We start from the raw sequence: 20,549 nt of genomic DNA, 5'->3' as shown, positions 1-20,549 counted from the left end.
CTTATATAAAATATCCAAAACAGACAACTGTGGAGACAGAAGCAGAATTTAGGGCTGTCTCAGGCTGGGTAAGTTGGGAGTAAATGCTAATGAGTGCAGCGTTCCTTCTGAGATTCTTTGAACATACAAGAAATCACTGAATCGTACACATCTAATGGCTTGAATGCATGATATAAAATGTAGATTCCCAAACTTATGAGACCCACTGCCCCCTTCTCAGTGAAAAAAAAAAAATCACCACCTCCCTGGCATCTCCCACTTTGAGAAATACTAGTATATAGAAATGATATCCCAATGAGAGGTTTATGAAAATGAATGGCATTCTAGTATATAAAGCTTATTTAAATATTGCTAATTGTTTTAAACTAACAGAAGTAAAAAGGTATGTAGTTTGAGATTTTTCACACATCCCTTGTAGTAACAAATAGAATAGGCAACCGAAACAAGCCAAACTCACTGCATCGAATCCATGCCGACTCAAAGAAATCCGTAAACGTGTAGGAGAAATGAACCACACAGTCCACAAAGTTGACTTCGTGGGCACAAACAGGACACTCCACAGCAGTCCACAATGCACAACCCTATTTACCATGGTGGCCGCTCGCTGTGAGTTTTGACAAGCCTCACAAGGCTGAAATTAGACAGCAGTCCATCACAGTAGACTGAAACTCGGAAATCAGTTGTAGGAAGAAATCTATCAAATCCCACAGTGTTCGGAAGTTCAGTCTGAATTACACTTCTGAGCTGTGTTAAAAACACACAGACACGCACAATGAAACGTGAAAGCGTTCCCATTGAATGGCAATAATAATACGGCATAGCTTGTGACGCACTGGACAGCAAGGAGAGAGCAGAGGAAACGGCAGCAGAGTAGAAAAGAGCACTGAAAATCAATGAGCTCGGCTTCCGTTCCAAGAACGTCTCTTCCTTCTCCTTTTCAAGAGCTAGGAAAAAGACCACGTAAAAGCTAAATATGTTAGCAGAAAAGGAGAAAGCGCAGACAGCAAGACAATAAAAGGCCAAGATAACACAGAGGAAAGCCTACGAAGTCAGAGGTAGTTTTTAAATATGACAATTACCACTTCAAAAGCGACCCCGAAAGGTCCGAGGGACAGGCACAAGTTAGGGCCTACCCCTGCCACCTGAAAATGACGAGTGTGACCCAGCGCTCAAGGGGTCGAGGAGACAGTGGAGGAAGTGAGAAAGTGGCCCACCGTGAACCCAGGCCGCAGGGAAGAGCCCTTGGCAGGCCTTCAAGCATCTGGATTCAGAGACCTGCTTCCCCTCCAGTCAGGAGGTGAACCACACAAGCACGGGCAGTGCCCTCTTGTCCTCCGAGAAGCCAGGGACTTTGCAAGGACTCCTCACTGTTGTCAAGCACCTATCAAATGCTGTGCTTGGGACTGCCCGTGACTCTGCTCCCCACCCCGTCCCCCCTCCCCTGCTAAACAAGGGGCATGGGAATGGCAGAGAAGAGAGTCCGTTTCAGCACGCTGAGAGGATGCCAGGCCTCCAAAGCCCTCGGGACCCCAACTACACAAATCAGACTACTTAACTAGAGGGCCACCTGAGTGCCATGGAGTCGAAGCCCAGTGTGAAATAGCAGACTACAGGCAGCCCAGGGTGCTCAGAGAAAAGAACAGAACAGCAGGTGACATAAATCAAGACAACAAAGATGCTGCCCCCCACTTGGCCAAATACCACCTTGACATTAAGAAAAGCAACGGCCTATCCATCAAATAAAATTGCACTTCAGCGAAAGCAATGTTCTCAACTTCTCTTTCTATGTCCCCACCACACACACACACACACACACACACACACACACACACACACACACACACACAAATGGGAACTGCAAAGTAAACCTCCAGAATCACACCCTGGAAACTGCCAGGCTCAAATCCCAGCTCTCCCACATCTGTTGTGTTGTGGTTATGGGCCACCCAGTTGGTTCCAACTCAGGGTGACCTGATGCACAACAGAACGAAACACTGCCCAGTCCTGTGCCATCCTCGAAATCCTTCCTATGCCTCAGCCCATTGTTGCAGCCACTGGGTGACATCGTCTCCTGAAGGGCCTTCCTATGCTTTACTGCCCCTCTTCTTTACCAAACATGATGTCCTTCTCCAGGGACCTCTCGTCCCTGAAAGTATGTCAGATAAAGCCTCTCCATCCTCGCCTCCAAGGAGCACGTGGCTGCACTTCTCCCGAGACAGACTGGTTTGTCCTCCCGGCAGTCCATGGGCTTTCAATATTCATTGGCAGCACCACGATTCAAAAGTGTCCATTCTTCTTCACTCTTTTCCACTCAATGTCCAACTTTCACATGCACACGATGCAGCCGAAAATGCTACAGGCTGGATCAGACACACGCTCGTGCTCACACAGCAAGCTTGCTTTTCAGTCCTCAATAAAGAGGTCTGTGCAGCAGGTCTACCTAGTGCAAGGCGTCTTGGGATCTCTTGACTGCTGCTCCGTGAGTATTGACTGTGGATCCAAGCAAGACAAAAATCCTTGACAACTTCCACCTTTTCTCCAGTTATCATGACAGGGTCACCCGATCATAACAGTAGCAAAATTCCAGTTATGAAGTAACGAGGAAGATAACTATGTGGTTGGAGGGGTCACAACATGAGGAACGGGATTAAAGGCTCTCGGCACTAGGAAGCTTGAGAAGCACTGCGGTAAAGTCAGAGAGGCCTGATGCTGCCCCACAGCATCCTTACACGTCTATAGAGACACACAAACACACTCAGACAGATTCCACTCAGAGACCCATTTGGACAGGGGTCAACTCTCACACACAAACATACCCACACAGAGATAAATGCAGGCTCACCAGGGTTCACCCAGAGATAGACACGCACAGACACCGCACAGTGGCACACACAGAACACCACCCAAGCTGTTCACTCCGGTGCTTAATGGCTGACAAGGTTTCACTCTAGATACAAGAACTTCAGATATTCCTTGGGTTTGCCTCTGAGCGGATTAGCATTTCTACAAGGAGCCTGTATTAATTGTGTGAAGATAACAGCAGTACCTGTGGGGAGGGAGAGTATTCCAGAAGCAGGAGGCTCATTTCCAAGTGAGAATGTGAAGAGGGTAGCCCCAACCTCATCTGGAGCCTCTTTCCCAGAGGAGGAGGCAGGCCTGGTCCACAGCAAACAGGCCCCAGAAAACCCCACCCACCCACCCAGGAACTGGGCAGAGTCTCACTTCCTTAGGACCCCTTTCCTGCAAGAGCTTTCCACGGCCCCTAATTAAAAACTCAAGCCAAGCCATTAACTTGATATGCGAGTTAATGGGAACAACGGAGCCAGCGTCCCTAGACCACAAATCGGCATTTTGCAGCGATCGTCAAGTTTTAATCATGTTCCTCCCCTTCCTGAGTTTTAAAATTCACATCTTTGAATATTAATATTTCTGCCTTAACAACCCTCACATTCAGCAATTTCATATTTAATGGCTTATTTAAATGGAATTAATTTGTAACCAATTGTCTTCAAATGTGCAAGGCAATTTAAGCAAATGCCAAAAGATAAGAAATATGCTGAGCCCGAGTCACCAGCTGATGTAAAACACCGACCACATTGCTCAGACAGGCTCCCCTGAGCTCAATGCCTCAGGCCAGGGCTCCGCACCGAGCCCACCTGCTCAGGAAGGAGCTCACTAAGCCTAAAGATGGGAAGGGAAGGTTCTGGGCTCAGGACCCCTAGGCCTCCAGGCCATTTCGTCCCCATCATAGAGCCACCCTCTCTCTGTCTCGCTCTCAGCGACCTCTTCTAGGGTCTCCCTCCTTGGATGCTAGATTGGCCAAGCCGGCCCACACTCTATAGTCTCATACAGAGGCCTAGCCGCAGGATCCATGCGCCCCCAGGGCTCAGGGCCTTCACTGCCCTGCTATCCACCCCCCCACCATCACCCCACCCTGGCCCTCTGTCAGCAGGACAGAAAAACAACAGTACCTGTGGGGATGATGACAACGATGGGTGTCTGATCCCATCCTCCCACCAGTGCCACATCCAGCTAGCCACTTCCCTGTGACCTGTCCCCGCTCCAAGGCCACAGCCGAGAGCCCAAATTCAGCACCAGTCCAGGGGCAAGCAATGCTCCCTTTACTATAGGGAAAACCCAGCCCTGGATCCCCAGGAATAACACGCCAGCCCCCTCTGTTAGTCCAGGACCCTCAGGCCAAAGATGGTGTGTGTCGGGGAGGGGGGGGTGGAGGTGTTCATCCCACACACCTGTCCCCTGCTCTCTCTGCCCACCACCACTACAAGCTCTGCTCTCTCTGGGGGCTGATCTGGGTATACTGAGGTAGGTCTGGGGCCAGGAGGGAGGGCCTGGCTCTCCCCGGGCCCAAACCGACCACGCAGCAGGCTCAGCCCAAACGCAGCACACAAATGCTGAGAAGTCGCCTTTCAGGAGGTCAGAGGCGGGCTGCCCCCCACTGGACCAGGGACCTGGGATGGAGGTCACTGCTCTCTAGCCAGGTCAAGGCGGACAGTGGAGAGGCGAACCTGAGCTACTTTGCAAGAGCAGGAGGGCAACCAAAGATGCAAGTAGGAGGAGTTTCGGAGAAGTTCACAGTGGGCTTTCAAAAGCCCACCTCCAGGAAAGGCAGTGGCGGCTCCATTCACAGGAGCGGCCAGAGGCAGGCGTCGCTGAGCACTGGAAAGTGGGCCAATAGCGAGATTCATCTTGTTTAGGAAAGAGACCATTATCATCCCCAGCAAACAGCTGGAGACTCGGCCCGGTGAGCATGGCTGGCTGAGCTGCTGTGGCCCTCAGGGCCAAGGCGCTTCTCCAGGCTGGCACAGAGTGCAGGGGGGCGGCAGCCCAGGAATGCAGCCGTGGCTGTGCAGGAGTCCTGAGGACGGTGCTGGGTGGTGGCCAGAGGCAGGGACCACTGCAGGATCCTGCCTCCACAGAGCAACGCTCAGGTTGGAGCCCCAGGTGGGGTGACCCGAGGGATGGGGTCCATAGTGGACTTGGGGGGCCGGGGAAGCAGCAAGCACCCTAGGGACAAGGAGAAAGAGAGCCTGGGAGCATGACACAGTGGCCCCTTGCTGGGCTGGGCCACCACAGCCTGGAGGGGGGCCCAACAGCCTGGAAGGTCACTGTCTCTGGCTCTCCCAATGGGCCTGGGGGGTGGGTAGCACAGGACAGGACAGACTGGGGGACAGGTAGTGAGCTGCAGCACACTGGGGTGAATACCCCAGGTGATTGGGAGGACCCCACTTTCTGCTGTCTCTGAGGCAGTAATGATGTCCCCCAGGGCCTCACTGTCCTCTCCTCCTGTCTCTAGACAGCAGAACTCCTCAAAGGCCAAACCAGGCCTGCTCCTTCCACCTGGTCTGGAAGCTGGGAAGGCAGCCTCTGCAGCAATACCTCCTGGCGAGGGCACACAGGGAATCCACAGCCCAGTGCCCCCCCAGCTCCCTGCTGGGACTGAGGCTTGCAGCACATTAGGGCCTGAGCAGGGCTTGCTGATGAAGCAGCAGCTAAGTGGCGCATGCTCAGCAGCATCAGCACCACTCCCTGCTCGAACTCAATGTCCTCCGCTCAAGGCCCCAAGTCAATGCCCAGGTGGAGGCCCCAAGTCAAGGCCCCAAGTCAATGCCCAGGTGGAGCCCAGGGAAGCCCACTGGACTGAGGAGATAGACCATGGTGTTGGTTGAGGTACTCAGAAGGGCAGGAGGTGGGCAGGTGAGCATGGGTCAGTGAGGGAGGCAGCCAGCATCGCCCTCATTCCAGCCCCTTAAAGATAGGGGCCCCGTGGTGGGCTGATCATGGGGCTACAGGGAGGATGAGCTGAGAGGAATGAGGCAGGAAGCCCACCTGAGACAGCCTCGCGCCTGCTGCTGGGCACTGCTCAGTGGGGCAAGTGATGCATATGTATGAGCTCATAATCCTGCCTGATCCCCCACATCACATGCACGCATTCAGCCCTGGGCGCATCCACCATTATTAGGCACTTCCTCTGTCGTCGCTGCCTGGGTCCACCAAAGTATTCCGCCAAGGTGGAGGATCCTGGCAGGGGAGGGGCTGGGTGTCCAGGTATGAGGACAGGCAGGCACCTCTCCTTGAAGGCTATCAGGCCAGCCAATGTGAGACACCCCCTCCAGGGTCCTCAGACCAGCTACCGGTCAGCCTGGGGAACATCCTTCAGAGGTGCAGGGGGTGGCCTCCTGCTCTAGTTGGGCCCAGCGCTCAGTGTGGGACTGAGCTGTAGAGTGCAAGCAGGTAAGAAGGTGCCTGCCTGGGGACAGGATAGCAGGGACCAAGCTGAGAGTCAATGATACTGGCCCAGGCTGTGTGGGGAGACCATGGGCTCCAACCCGGACAAAGGGAGTGCCCAGGACGAGACCAGAGTGCTCAGACGGAATGCTAACTGTAAACAGCTGCCCTGTCCAGCAAGCTGGGGCACCTGACAGCCTAAGAGGGCCAGCAGCTTCGCAGGCAAGTGAGAGAAGAGACCATCCTCTTCAAAAAAAAGCTGAGACTGCTTAAGCAACTCTTCAGAGTATGCCTCGAATGTCCAGTCTAACCCCTTTTAGAATCGGCGCGTGTGCATGTGTGCACAGAATGAGGGGGTCCTGAGGGGTAGCTGGTAGAGTGGGTGGCCAGTGGGGTGACAGGGTGGTCCAATGAGGGAGAGAGAGGAGCTCCAGGGACCCCGGTACTCACTTGCTGATGCCCTCGAAGGAGGCTTCCCTGCAGACACTGCCGCTGTCCGTGTTGACACCACGCTGGGGAGAGAGGGAGCGTGACTCCATGGCCTGCAGCCTGCAGTTCTCCCAGGTGCCCTCAGCCAAGCTGCAGTTCCACCCCACACTCAGCCCTCACTGTTTCCTGACAAGCCAAGTACCCAAGCTGAGCCTGGTCAAGGGCGCCATGGCAGCGCCCCTCCCTGGACGGTCAGGCATCACTGGCACCAGGTCAGCTGCTTGGGGCCCCAAATTAAAGACCTGCAGTCCGGGGGACACTGTCCTGCAGATCTGTCCTCCCAAAACTAGATCCCAGCTTCTCTCCCCCAGGACTGAGACCCCAACCAGCTACCATGGAGTCATTCCTGGCTTGGGTCCCCCACCCCCAGTAGTCCCTGCAATGCTGGGCTCCGGGGCATTGCCGGTGGCTGATTTTTCACAACAGACGTCCACACCTTTCCTCCAGGGTCCCTCAGGGTAGACCTGAGCCTCCAACCTTCCAGTGAGCAGCTGAGCCCACTAACCGGTGGCACCACCACAAGCTGGAGCTGAAGAGGGCTGTCCACTCCAGCCCTTCCAGGGACACAGGGGAACCCCAGGACACTGCCACCGTCCTCTCCTCCCCTAGTTGGGAGGGGCTCGAGAAGGAACTCAGAGCCATGTGGAGACAAAGTCAAAGGGATCAGAGTTCGGCGTGCCATCCTTGGAGAGGCGAGGTAACTTCAATCTCCACCTCATTCCTCAAGGCTCCTTGTGGAGCCGGATGAAGGGCACTGGGCCTCTCTGGCCAGTGCTGTACAACACAGCCATCCTCTGTAGCAAGAAGCCATCAAAACAGTCAAATGGGAAACAGACTGAGTAAAGTGCTAAAAACCAAGAAAACGATTTCTGTAAAAAACTCAATTAACAGGGGGGTTGGCAAGAGAACACATCAATTCTCTCTCGACCTGAAACACCCGAGATAAGAGCAGGGCAGGCGGGGAGGGGGTGGGAAGAAAAACAAAGAGCAGGTTGGAAGTAGATGGACAGTCCAGCCAGGGTTTGAAGCCCTGGGTTGGGTATGGGATATTTCACAGACCACAGCGCATCTGGGGGGCACCGGGAATGAAGCTCCGGTCATGGGCATTTGTCGTCGCTCTGCCTGGGAAGGGGGCCCAGCTAGTGGTTGGAGGGGAGACTGCAAATCCCATCCCCCTTTCCTCATCTTCCTCATGGCCCTCACCTCTGCCCCATCGGCCACTTACCAGAGTGAGGAGGACAGAGGGGTTCCATGACGCCAGGACACGGGCAATCTGAGGGGTCAGAAGGAAAAAGCTGATCAGAGCTGGGGATGAAATGCAATCCTTACTTAAATGGGACGTGGAGCAAGCCCTTCACCCAGGCGGTGCTGTGGCCCCATCCACGCTGAAGATGAGGAGACTCACACAGGTGATGACCCAGATAGCAAAGGACAACAGGGCCAGTGGCGCACTCTGCCACGACTCCCAGTTCCAAATGTCCAGCCCTCCCGCCCTTTCATGACCAGCCCTTCCCATGGGCCCCACCACCCTCTCAGCCAGGGGGCGGCCTCTGCCTTCACTGCCCCGCCCCCATTCAGCCCCCAGTCCCCATGGAGTCTGCCTTCCTCAGCCCTCCAGCCAAGCCTCCACGCTCCACCCCTCCGCCCCGGCCCAGAATGTGCTTGAGAGCCCAGCGCCTGAATCAGAACGCAGATCACTGCTGCCCTCTTCCTCTGCCTGGAGCAGCCCTCCCCTTAGGCACCTCACCTTTGAACTCAATGACCCCTTCCTCCACCCCCACCCCTCCCCACAGGCTATGCCTGCCACCCAACTAAATGTGCCCCCCCCCAACCCAGGTAAGAAGCAATTTCCTCCTCTAGGGGAACCCCTCCTTCAGGGGGCCTGCTGCTCCAGACTCTACGTTGTCTGAGGGCTGTGCTCCCTTCCACAGAGGCCAGTCTCCCCTCGGCACCCTCCCCCTCCCCGCCCACCCCCACCCCAGGGAGAACTGTTTACACATACATATCCACTGAGGTATAACTGTCAGGCACTTAACTGCACAAATCTCAACGTATGCTTTGATCTGTTTTGACATATGTACATGCATTTTTTAATACAGAGATACTCCGAGAAAGCTATAAAAAGCTAAGCTGCTTCATTTTTCGTGGATTTGATAGTTGACTGCGAACATAGGTAGTCTCCGTCTTAATGAAGTGTGATGGGAGTCACGAAGCATTGCGACACAAACTTCAAGATGTGGAGCTGCCGTTTCTGGACATCCCCTCCATCTGGGGCTCTACAGGTTTGGGGGTGATGGTTCCATTGCTCTGGCCGTTCCTCCAAACATTTTGGTCTTGGGTGTATTTATAGCACGTCATAATGGGAGTGTTGATGTCCTCTGGGGACTCAGAGTGCTCCTTTTTGCTGTTGAGTTTGGGGAACAAAAAGAAACCTGAAGGGGCAAGAGCAGGGCTGTGGGGGGCTGGGTAAGGGCTCCCAGGGAAATTCTTTGGCATAATGCTCCTGGTCTAAGACAGTTCCAATTTTCTTAAAACTTCTTCCTCATAAACTTAAAAGCAAACTTACTGCCAACCATCAAGTCGATGCCAACTCATAGTGACCCTATAGGGCAGGGTAGACCTGTCCCTTTTGAGTTTCCAAGACTGTAACTGTTTACTGAATTAGACAACCCAATCTGTCTCTCTCGGGGCCACTGGTTGTTTCGAACTGCCAACCTTGTGGATCGCAGCCAAATGTGTAACCTCTATACTACCAAGGCTTGCTCCCACTTCCTTCCTAATAAGCCCCATAATCGTCTTATCCTCTGATCTTCGAGAGAAATCTATCAAGCTTTCGCCTTGGAAATGCCCGGATCCAGCCCCCATAACCCTCCGAGCCAGCAGTTCCACACGGATGCCACTGTTTTGATTGGACCTTGTTCTTGGGACGGCATCAGTACACCCAACACTTGTCCCTGGTTACGATTCATTCCCGAAAATGGTCCTCACTGACTCGGATCTTGCTTTCGAGTCGGATGGAAAGATCAGTCTGTGGGCCAGCGGCCGGAGCTCTGTGCTTTTGGCACGCACGGCGCTTGGTGAGAACGAGAGCATGGGAGGTCGAAGTGCCAAATCATGTGAGAGCTGAGGCGTCAACGGGCAACCTGTGGTCTCCCACCGATTTCTCAACCTCGCCCGGTTTCTTTGTCCATCAGGGTTGATGGGCTTCCCTCCTCCTCTGGACTCCTCTGTGCGGTCCGCCCGACCCTCCCTAAGCCACGGACCGGTGTCGACATGGCCATTTCCATAAACTTGTTCCTGTGTCTCAGTGATTTGGGAAGATGTCCTGTGGAACGGGAGCCAGAGCTGGAGCAGAATGCCTTGGGGCGGAGGTGTCCAGTGGCGTGGCATGCTTGCTGGGCATTCGTTGGCCGTCCTAACACAGTCCAAGCAGGGCAGAAGCCGTGCAGCTGAGGGCCAGAGGACCTGCCGTCCTGACTGAGCATCTGCACACTGAGCATTTCTCACATGAACCCAAGCCCGTTAACTTCCTGGACCGCCGTAATGGCGCAGGGTCGCTGAGCTCCGCGTGGCCATTGCGGTGTGCAACACAGCACTGAGGAAGAGCGCCGCGAGGCTGGCTGGTGCCAGAACAGGGCAAGAGGGATGGGGGTGGCGCTGTGGGCAATCTGGAGGGGAAGAGGCAGGCAGGTGTGGCCGCCGTGCGACATTATCTTAGGCTTTAGGTACTATTTTGTATGAGAGGGTAGGTTGGGTTTTGTTTGTTGTTGTTGTTTTTATCTAAAAACACTGGAAACTTCTTCCCATATAAATTTCTGGTAACTGCTTCTTCTCTTTACACCACTTTGCTTATGAACGTTCTCATGGGATTCTCTACATTTGGATCTTGGGGGTTGGGGGAGTTGTATTTGCATTTCAAACACGCCATCTTTAGCCATCACTACCCTGGGCACAGTACACATCAACCAGTCCTTGATCACAGGCCCAATGCCAGCACCTCACACACCCTTCTCACTTAATCACTCATGCGCCTGCTGCAATCACCCGGATTCATTCCACAGATGACACAGCCTTTGGGTTAAGTTCACAATCACAACACAGCAAAGGGCAGATTTGAATCTATAGCTGTATAATAATCTCTCTTGGCAGATATGCACAGCTTATTTTTTCATTCCCCCACTGGGCACTTAAATTCTTCCTAATGCGTCAGAGGTTAGGAAGGCAAGGAGCCAGGAACTCCCTGCCGCCAAGTCGATGCCGACTCACAGCGACCTTATAAGACAGGGTAGAACTGCCCTGTGAGGCTGTAACTCTGTGGAAATAGAAAATCTCATCTTTCTCCTTCGGAGTCGCTGTTGGTTTCCAACTGCTGGCCTTGTGCATAACCCACTAAGATACAGGGCTCGTGTAACTTATATACATTATAAATTATGCTAGAAGGAACAGCTTTGTCTATAAGGCTTTCGTTATCTTATTAACTTCTCAAAGTAAATTCTTAAAAATAAAATGAATAAGCCAGGTAGATGCAAAAGGACAAACATTGTGTGATCTGACTTCTATAAAGGATCTAACACAAGCAGATGTGTTATTAGTGGTTACCAGGGGCTGAGGGAAGGGGGAGCGGGGAGCCCCTGCTCCGGGTACAGAGTTTCTGTTGGAATCAGAGATGGTGTGACTACCACAGAACATGATGAATGCCATTGATGTCATAAAATTGCGTCCCTGAAACCTGGTTAAAGGTTGCACTTTGCCATACACATTTTGTGGTCGTGGTTGCTGCTGCTGTTGCCTCTAAGCCGATGTCCTCTCCTGGTGACCCTAAGGACTGCTAAGCAGGACTGCTTGGTAGCATTTTCAAGCACCTGCCCTTTCAGAATGGGTTTCTAGTGGTGGCGGTGAGGGTAACATGCTAGGCTGTCCACTACAAAGTCAGCAGTTCAAATCTACCTGTGACTCCACAAGGAAAAGACGAGGCCTGTCTGCTCCCGTTACGATTGCCAGCCTCGGGGACGCATGAGGGCAGCTTACCCTGTCCCAGAGGCGGCTGTGGCTTGGGGCGGTCCCAGTGGCAGTGAGTTGGGCCCTTGTAAAGGCAGATCGCCACGTCTTCACACGGCCGGCCCTCCCCACCCAGGGACTTCGATATGCGAAGGGGCCTCAAAATGTCTGTGGAATTCCCATTCTCCTTTCAGTCTGTTTTCCCGCAAACTCTTTTGGAAGCCTTCTCTTATATTCTACACCAAAATATATACTGTTAAAGAAAAGAAAAACAAACCAAGTCTGAGCGAGTGGGGCGGCTGCTGGGCCCCAAACCATGTACCTGTGACAGGTTGTTGGCGGTGATGACAGATGGCCTCTGGGGTTTGCAGCAAGCCTGCCCGCGTGGTAGTCCTCTCATCTCTAAACTGCTGTGGAAATGGCTGCGTCCCACGCTGGCGGTCCCCTCCCTCCCGCCCCGCCTGGAGGAGAGGAGGCTCATTAAAAAGAGCGAGCTGCCAGCCAGACCCTGCGTGTGCTGTTCGGGTGACGCGAAGGCTGTGCATCCATCAGCTCACAACGATGCCGTCAATTACAGCGCCGAATCAGAGCCGAGCAGGCACTGGGGGATTGTCTCGCTGTTGTCCTTGGGAGTGAGGGGCATGGTAACAAATGTGCGGGTGGGCGCGTTCTCTTGCAGCGCGGCTCTGGGACATGCTGGTTAGGAAGAATGGGGGATGCGCAGATGGATGAAGCCACGGGGAGCAGGCCGGCTCGGCTATTCCGGGTAAGGCAACATCTTTTATTGATCACGGCTGCTGAGCACTTGAGCACTATGGCTGCAGCGCCGTCCTTCCCCACGGATACACGCTCACACACTCGTGGGTGGTACCCCTTAGGGCATCCTGGATTCCCCAGGCCTGGGAGTTACCAGCTGGAATGCAGCCACAGTGCTCACAATGCCCCCCGCGCCCATCAGCCCAGGATCTCATTCTGCTGGGGACCCACCAACTCTCACAAACCAGGACTACTAAATGCCAGGCCCTGCTTCACACGTCGGCCGGCACTGGGACAGTCTGCCCATGATGGACAGGACATGCACAGGAGACATCACGTTCTCAAGGGCGAGCTCCCCTCCCTGGTCTCTCAGAAGCTACCCATGGGCTCCTGATTCGCCCTCGGGACCAGGTCCCTCACAGGGCACCCACCCTGGGGGTTACAGCCCAGCCTCACCAGCTCTGTCGAGGTCAGCACTGCTGCGTCTCACTAGGCTCAACCCAGGAAGCACCTAAGCCCTTCCCATCGCTCACCCGTTCACTCGCTGCCACCCAGGCGACTCTGACTTATAGTGACCAAGAGGGCAGAAGAGACCTGTCCCTGTGGGCTTCTGAAACTGTAACTCTTTACAGAAGTAGAAAGCCTCATCTCTCTCGGTCAGAGAGGCTGATGGCTTCAAACTGCTAACCTTGCAGTTGGCAGCCCAACACATAACCACTGGTACTCACAGAGGGGCTCTCTTTGGCCTGCAATGCCTTAGAAATCAGAACGTTTCTGAAGGTTAAACTCCAGGAGGCATCACAGACAACCCAGCTGGGCAGCCGCTGAGCACCCAGCACCAACAACCCTCGGCTGGGGGCTCCTGAGGCTTCTCAGGGGCCACCGTGTGCTCTGCCTTCTCCATAATGAGACCAAGGGCCATCCGCTGGGGTTGGGGTGAGGGAGGACACACTAGATGACCAGGTTTGCTGCATCAGACCCTAGTAGCCCCCCAGGTCCTGGTCTGAGGAAACCCACAGGAGGGTGCCTGGCCTCAGGCAATGCGGACAGCTGTTGCTCTGGGCAGGGGCCCCTCAGGGATAGGTTCCAATTGCTGCCTTCTTTCCAAGCAGAAGAGGAACCCTGGTAGTGTAGTGGTTACATGTTGGACTGCAATATGCGTAGTGGGCAGTTTGAAACCACCAGCAGCTCCACAAAAGAAAGACTGGGCTTTCTGCTCCCATAAAGTTACAGACCCACAGAGGGGGCACTATGAGTCGGCACTGACTCGATGGCCATGTGTTTGATTTGGTTTGGTTTCCAAGGAGAAAACTCGTGGGTTCTGTATCAGCTGTTTGTGGCTTGTCACAGATGGTCAGGGCCACTTGTGGTTGGAGGGGCCTGAGGACAAAGGACAAAACTGGCCTGAAGAACCCTTCCTTTCCCTGGCATGAGGAGCTTCCTGTCACCTTCCATGATCCCTCTAGCAACTGGGCCACCCCTTCCCAACCCTGGGGGTTTGGCCCGTGCGCTTCTTGGATCCTCCATTTGAAGGCACAGGAATTATAAGGCAGAAGGAGCCTGTGCCATCTCCGCTGAAGTGCCCTGAGTGTCTGACAGGACAAGAGCCGAGGCCAAGGACAGAGACCCTGGTTCACAGATCCCAAGGCTTCGTCCCAAGCCTGCCACTGTGGGTGCTGTGCTCATGTTCCTGGAGCCCAGGGCCACCGCACAGGGTGAGGCAGCACCGGCCCCACTGTCCACGTGTGGCCTCGCGCCCAGGAAGAACAGCAGCCATGATGGTGATGGTGCTGAGCAAGGAGCACTCGGGAGGCTTTGTCCTCGGGGCTCTCCCAACCTCCCCTTCAGACAGCTCCACGCACAGAGGCCGGGCAGGAGCTGGTCTGCATGGCTGCAGCTCTGCGCCACCACCGGGGGATTTCCTGTCAGGGACTCCAGGACCGCCTCTCTTGCCCACCACTTCCCCAGGACGAGGCTCTCCTCCTCGCAGACCCTGATACACAAAGCTGGGTTTTCCCAGTTATCAAAGCAATGAGGGAGGGGAGGTCCCTGTGGCCCCTTGGGTGTGAGCTGAGCTTCCTCCATGTGGTCCTCTAGGGGGACCAGGCTATCAGAGCACCCAGTGAGAGATGGGCAGACATCCTGGAGACCAGGAAGAACTACAGTGACCAGAGCGAGGGGCTTCAGCCTCCCACTCTGCCACAGCCCTGCCCCCACAGAAGAGAAGCTTCAGGACAGACCCAAGGCCCAGGAGCCACGGACACACCAGGCCACATGACGCAGCTGAGTAATCAAGCTGGGAGGGAACTAAAGTCGAGTGGCCCCCTCGACCCCACCCCGCCCACCGGCCTTCACCAGCTTTGCAGACGGCAGCACCCTCAGGCCCTGGCCCAGGACCAGACCTTCTGCCTCAGCTGCCCTGCCACCACTCAGAAAGCTAGTTAGGGTGCATGTGTCTGGCTTGCTGTTCCCAGAGAAGTGTACCCCCAAACAGGCTTGGGGAACCTCTAGATAGGGGTTCCCAGCCTTCCTCATGCCACAACCCTTTCATACAGTTCCTCATGTGGTGGTGACCCCCAACCATAAAATTAGTTTCGTTGCTACTTCATCACTGTCACTTTGCTACTGTTATGAATCAGGCGTCCCCTGTGAAAGGGTCGTTTGACTCCCAAAGGGGTCGCGACCCACAGGCTGAGAACCACTTCTCTAGAGGAAGGAAGCTCTGAAGCCCAGAGAGGAGTCGGCTGTGGCTTACTTCATCTGTGTACTGGACGTCGTCCACGGCGTACTTCTCCTTGAAGTGCTCCTTGGAATGGATCCTCAAAGAGAAGCACAGGGGAGGCAGGTCAGGGTTCGGCCACGGCCCAGCACAGGCCGCCTTCCCGCCCGCCAAGCCAGACCACAGAGCCCAGGCCTACCGAACCACTGAGTGGGTCTGCCGACACAGGTGTGGCTTGGAGTCGGCAAGGTCTCTCTCTAGGCCACTGACCCCAGCCAACCTCCAGTCACCCTATTTCCTGCCTGGTTCCAGGCAGGCACCTGCAGACAAACTTCCCAGTCACCTCAGGAAGCCAGCCAGTGTGCCCCACAGCCTTTGGGGACATAAAACAAGCCACCTCCCAGCCCCAGGCAGACACTCTTTAAAGGCATGTAGAAAGTTTAATTAACATTTTAAAGCAGGCAATATCAGTAGGACTCAGTGTAATGAGACAGACTGGGGCTGACACGGGCGTCAGGGAAAAGCAGCCCGTGAGAAGGCAAAGGCATGAGCGGGAGGCTGAGTCCACCCTGCAACGGGCTCCTGGCGCACAGCTGCACCGGCCAGGGCTCCAGCCTGGATCTGGCCAGCTAGCACCCCTCCACCCCTACCCAGACCCTCCATGGCCCTGCTGGTGATGAACTTACATGAGAGACACTTCCTGAATCGGGGACTGCATCCCAAATTAATGCCAGTGATGCAGCCATCCATGACCTGCACCATCCCACCCACCTATCGAACCCAAACCAAACCAAACTCAGAGCCATTGAGTTGATTCCGACTCATGGTGACCCCATAGGTCGGGGTAGAACTGACCCCGTGGACGTCTGAGACTGTCATTCTACAAGCGTAGAATGCCATGTTTTCCTCCTCAGAGCAGCTGGTGGTTTTGAACTGCTGAATTCATGGTAGGAAGCCCAACTGGAAACCACTATGCCCCCTGCCTTCCCCCCCCCCTTCTCCAGCCCTCCTAGAATCTCATATTATTAGTGATCAGGTGTTATCACCAAAGAAGCCTCAGGTGGAAGCTACGGGTGGCTTTCATAGTGTGTGCTGGGTCTCCAAGGGTGAGCAGATGACAGGGTGGGGATTTGGAGAGCAACCAGCCTGGGGAGCCCCAAGAGGACAGGGAAGAGAAGACTTGGGGGCTCAGGGTTTCCTTGAAGATCGGGGACCCCCGTCAGCATCCCATATGCCACTCACTCTTGTCCCTTGAGGAGAAGCCCCACTCATCTTTCTGAGACTCCACCAAACCACTACCCTGAACCTGGCGGTGGCCTGGGACTGCAGGAGCCAGGAGGCAGATGGGTGAGTCTTGGGCATCGCAGAGACACAGCAAGCACCTTTAAAACTGGCCTGCAGAGCAAGCAGACTAGTCTCACTAAACCCAAACCCGATGCCATCGAAGCAATTCAGACTATGGACCCCATATGGGATTTCTGAAACAGTTACCCTTTATAGGAGCAGATAGACCAAACTTTCTCCTGTGGGGCACATGGTAGGTTTGAACTGCTGACCTTGCGATCAACAGCCCAGCGTCTCCCTATGACTGCTGAAAGCTCTATGCTTTAGCATCGTTCTTTTGTTCCCTCTCAAGCTGCCACGGCTGCCAAGCTCCTACTGCTAATTAAGTGTGCCCGATTCCACCACATGCCTTTCCCTGGGGGAGACGGACTCAAAGTAAAATGGCCAGCACAGAGGGTGGCCTTTGCCCGGGGATAATGCTCAGACAGCGGGGAGGACGGTGAAGGATGGATGGAAACGGGAACCCAGGGAGGACGTGGGGGCCGAGATCACTACCATGACTGGTGATGGAAAATAAATGTGCCATAGAACCTTTAACTCAAATTACAACACAAAGTTTGTAAGAAGTTAGGTGGCCAACGTCTGGCATCTACAAGTATTTGCAAAACATCTATTGGGGACAAGCTCTTGGCCAGTGCTCAGGACCATAGAGGGGCTTGCAGACCCGGCACTGCATCGCCCAAAGCCCGAGTTTTCCCCGCAGCCCTGCACAAGTGCACTGGCCAGAGAATCAGCAGGCGCCTGTCAATCCTCTGACACCCCAGCTCCAGGACAGGCAGGCTCCCTCAGTCATTTCAGCCCTTTGAATCCACCAGCTGCTTCTCGGGAGAAAGACACAGCTTTCTGCTTCCATAGAGAAACCCACAGGGGCAGTTCTACCCTGTCCTGTGGGGTTGCTATGAGTCGGCATCAACTTGATGGCAGCGAGTTTGGTTTGAGTTTTGGAGCTGTCATGTGCTGGGAACACACACCTCCAACAGACCGGTGGGTGCCCAGGACCTGGGCTTGAGGCCAGCCCGGCTGCCTCCCTGGAGAGCTGTACCGGGGCCATCAGTATGGGTGCCTGGCTTGGCCTGGCCACCCCCCTGAGATGTTATTAGCTAGCACTGAGTTGGCTCCTGGCTCACAGCAACCCTGTGAGCACAACAGGAGGGGACTGTTGTGACTCACTGGCTGCTGTTTGGAAGTAGATCGCCAGGCCTTTCTTCCTAGTCTGTTTTGGTCTGGAAGCATCGCTGAAACCTATTCAACCTCATAGGGACCCAGGAGTCGCTACCAATAAACAGTTAAGTGAACGGGCTGGGAGGGAATCTGACCTGGGGCTCACACAGAACAGGAATTCCACCACTACCACCCCCACTTCTATAGGGGGCCACAGACCTCCAAGCGCCCCAAAACGGGTCTATCAAAGGCAGTCAGTAGGCACCATGCCCGCCTCACAGCACCCCCACCACCTGAGACTTCTCAGCTGCTAGGCCTCCTCACACTTGGAAGACTTGAGCCTTGGGAACAGGTCCAAGAAGCACCCTCTCTCCCGTTCTCACTGCCACTGAGTTGATGCCGACTCATGGTGGTCCGACAGGCAGGGCTGAGCTGCCCTTAAGGGTTTCCAGGACTATAACCCTTTCAGATCTTTCTCTGGTGGTGTTTTTGAACTGCTGACCTCGTGGTTAGTAGCCTAAGGTATAACCACTACGCGCTACCACCCCGCACCGTGTGCCTTCTTCCTAAAGGACACTATGCCAATGTCCACAAGTCTGTGCGGGTATGTTATTATTAATGTGGGTGCATGATGTGTGTGTGTGTATGTGTGTGTTTGGGGGAGGGGCAGAATATGGTAAGCTTGAGGTCCAGGTCTTAGCGTGGAGCCAGAAGAGATGGGAGGATGGGAGGCAAAGAGGGGGCACGAACAAAGGAGCCGTGATCTTGCACGGCTGCACATTGACCTGCCTGCCCTCCATCCCATGTACAAGGAGAATCGAGGAGGAGTGGGCTCTGGCCAGTCCCCAGGAGTCCCTGAAGGTAAAGCGCAGTGGGGAGAGGGGTCGTGAGCCCAGGGAAAGCCTAACGCTCCTTGCTCAGCACTCAACACCTCAGGGGCAGAGAGAATGAAGCTGGAATATTACTGAGTTTCCAGGTTTGGGGAGCTAATTAGAGGAAAAACCATCTAAATGTCACCAGATTGGCCAGACAGCTGCCTCACACCAGCACAATGATTTGGGGACTGCGAGGGGAATGAGTGGCATGCCCACACGAGCCCTGAAAAACTGCCCCAAAAGCCACTAGACTAGCTGGGGGGCCAAGCAGGCAGGGCTGCACCTTGGCCAGCCTCTGCATACGGGAGAGAGATAGGACCCACCACAGGGGAGAAGTCACCCTCAAGTCAAGAAAGGCCGACCCTACCCTAAGACTTGCTCTTCAGTGGAAGGAGCAGCTTTGGTACGAGCAAGGTGAGAGACACCTGACTCGTGGGGGTGGGGGTCAGTGTCCAGGGACCCCTGTACATGTCATCCTGTCTATCCGCAGCTAGGCCCCAGCATAAGCTAGAAGTGGCCTCTCCAGGGACTGCAGGTCAGAGCAGATGCCTGTGTCTCCTCGGTGCCCAGTGTGTGGCCTCCTGTGGGATGGAGGAATCCCCAACCTAACCCCCACCCCCTGCCGCCGCCCAGCCGGCCCCCCAGAGCTCTCCAGAAATTGCAATTCCAAAGAACAGGGTTTGCTGGTGAGCTGACCACCGCCTGTGGTTAATGAATAAGTAATAGGGCCAAATTACAGTCACCATCCATTTTCCCAGCAGCTGAGCTCTGCCTTCAGCTACAGACAATGCTGCTGCCTTTCATCCTGGAGCCGCAGAAGGCCCATCAGGCGGCGCCGGCAGCCTCTTCTAGATTTCATTAGCTGGCCAGTGAGGAGCCAGCCTTCCCCGGCAAGGCAGACACCCTACCCCACAGAGGCGGCACCCGCAGCAGAGGGTCCCTAGAGAGGCCCCAGGCCACCAGGAGTCAGAGTCAAGGACTTCCTGGTCCTTTCTCAGGACGCCTGCACCTTCTCGAACAATGCCTTACACACCTTCCGGAAAAGAGAGGGGATCCAGGGGGGAGGCCCGGCCACAGAAGGACGCTGGGAGCATCTCAGTCATGGAAATGCAGGGTGGGTAAGTGGGGTAGGGTGGGGATTCAGGGGCACCAAAGGAGGGAGCTGTCAAATTCCACACCCACACCCACACCCCTCAGTACTTTGGTCCTCAGCCCTGGAGAGAGGCACTCACGTCCCCTCCCTGGACTGCATGAGCCCAGGTATCCTCAGCAGGACAAGCCCCCTCCTCCCCACCACTGAGCCACGTCTGGAGCAGGACGGAGGCAGGTTGCAAAGGTTCTCAGAAGTGCCCCCCACTCTGCACCCCTCCCCAATGGTCCCCACCCACACACGCAACTTCCAGGCGTCTCAACACGGGCTCTCGCTTCAAAAGGGCCCCATAATTTTGGGAGCCAAGACTCCAAATGAAAACAGATTAGAACTTTAGAAGCCCCATGATCGTGTCATCAAGAACTGAGGAGCGAAGGACACGGAACCTCTGCCCTGGTGACAGGCTGACCACTGGCACCAGAGTAGCCCACCCTGCAGGGGAGGGGCGGCGTTTGCCTGAGCGGCCTTGGTCGCACTATCTGCCAGAGGGTTTTCAAGGCAAACTGAGGAGCTGAAGGTCAACTGTGCAGTCTTGTGGGCCTTGCTTGCAGAGGCCGGGTAATCCCATCAGCCAGGCTCTGGGCCCCACTGAATGGGTTGTCAGTGCTCCACACAGCCGCATGCAATCAAACACAGCCATTCGAGGCTCAGGCGTGGGGGGGTGGGGCCAGCAGAGGAAGAGGCCCATGTGGCCACAGAGGAGAGCAGGGAGCCCCTTCCAGCTGTGAACACCTACCCAGCAGACCCACCTGCACCCTGAGGCCATCCGTGCTGCCCGGAAGTGAAAGTACTCCCCAGGGCTCGCCTAGGC

The 20,549-nt window shown here is 55.0% G+C and overlaps 1 protein-coding gene across 1 annotated transcript in view; it reads right to left on the bottom strand.

Annotated features, from left to right (window-relative positions):
* PEPD (peptidase D) overlaps positions 1-20,549 on the bottom strand; it is a 130,573-nt gene that overhangs the window by 94,106 nt on the left and 15,918 nt on the right. Inside the window, exons 4-6 of the mRNA XM_075536416.1 lie at positions 15,245-15,308; positions 7,961-8,008; positions 6,697-6,758 (exon numbers count right to left, since the gene is read on the bottom strand). Coding sequence (XP_075392531.1) covers positions 6,697-6,758; positions 7,961-8,008; positions 15,245-15,308 — 174 coding nt within the window. The remainder of the gene's footprint in view (positions 1-6,696; positions 6,759-7,960; positions 8,009-15,244; positions 15,309-20,549) is intronic.

This window comes from Tenrec ecaudatus, chromosome 18, assembly GCF_050624435.1.
Source record: "Tenrec ecaudatus isolate mTenEca1 chromosome 18, mTenEca1.hap1, whole genome shotgun sequence".
Taxonomy (NCBI): domain Eukaryota; kingdom Metazoa; phylum Chordata; class Mammalia; order Afrosoricida; family Tenrecidae; genus Tenrec; species Tenrec ecaudatus.
Note: the sequence above shows the minus strand (reverse complement) of the source record. Positions and strands in the feature narration are given on the sequence as shown.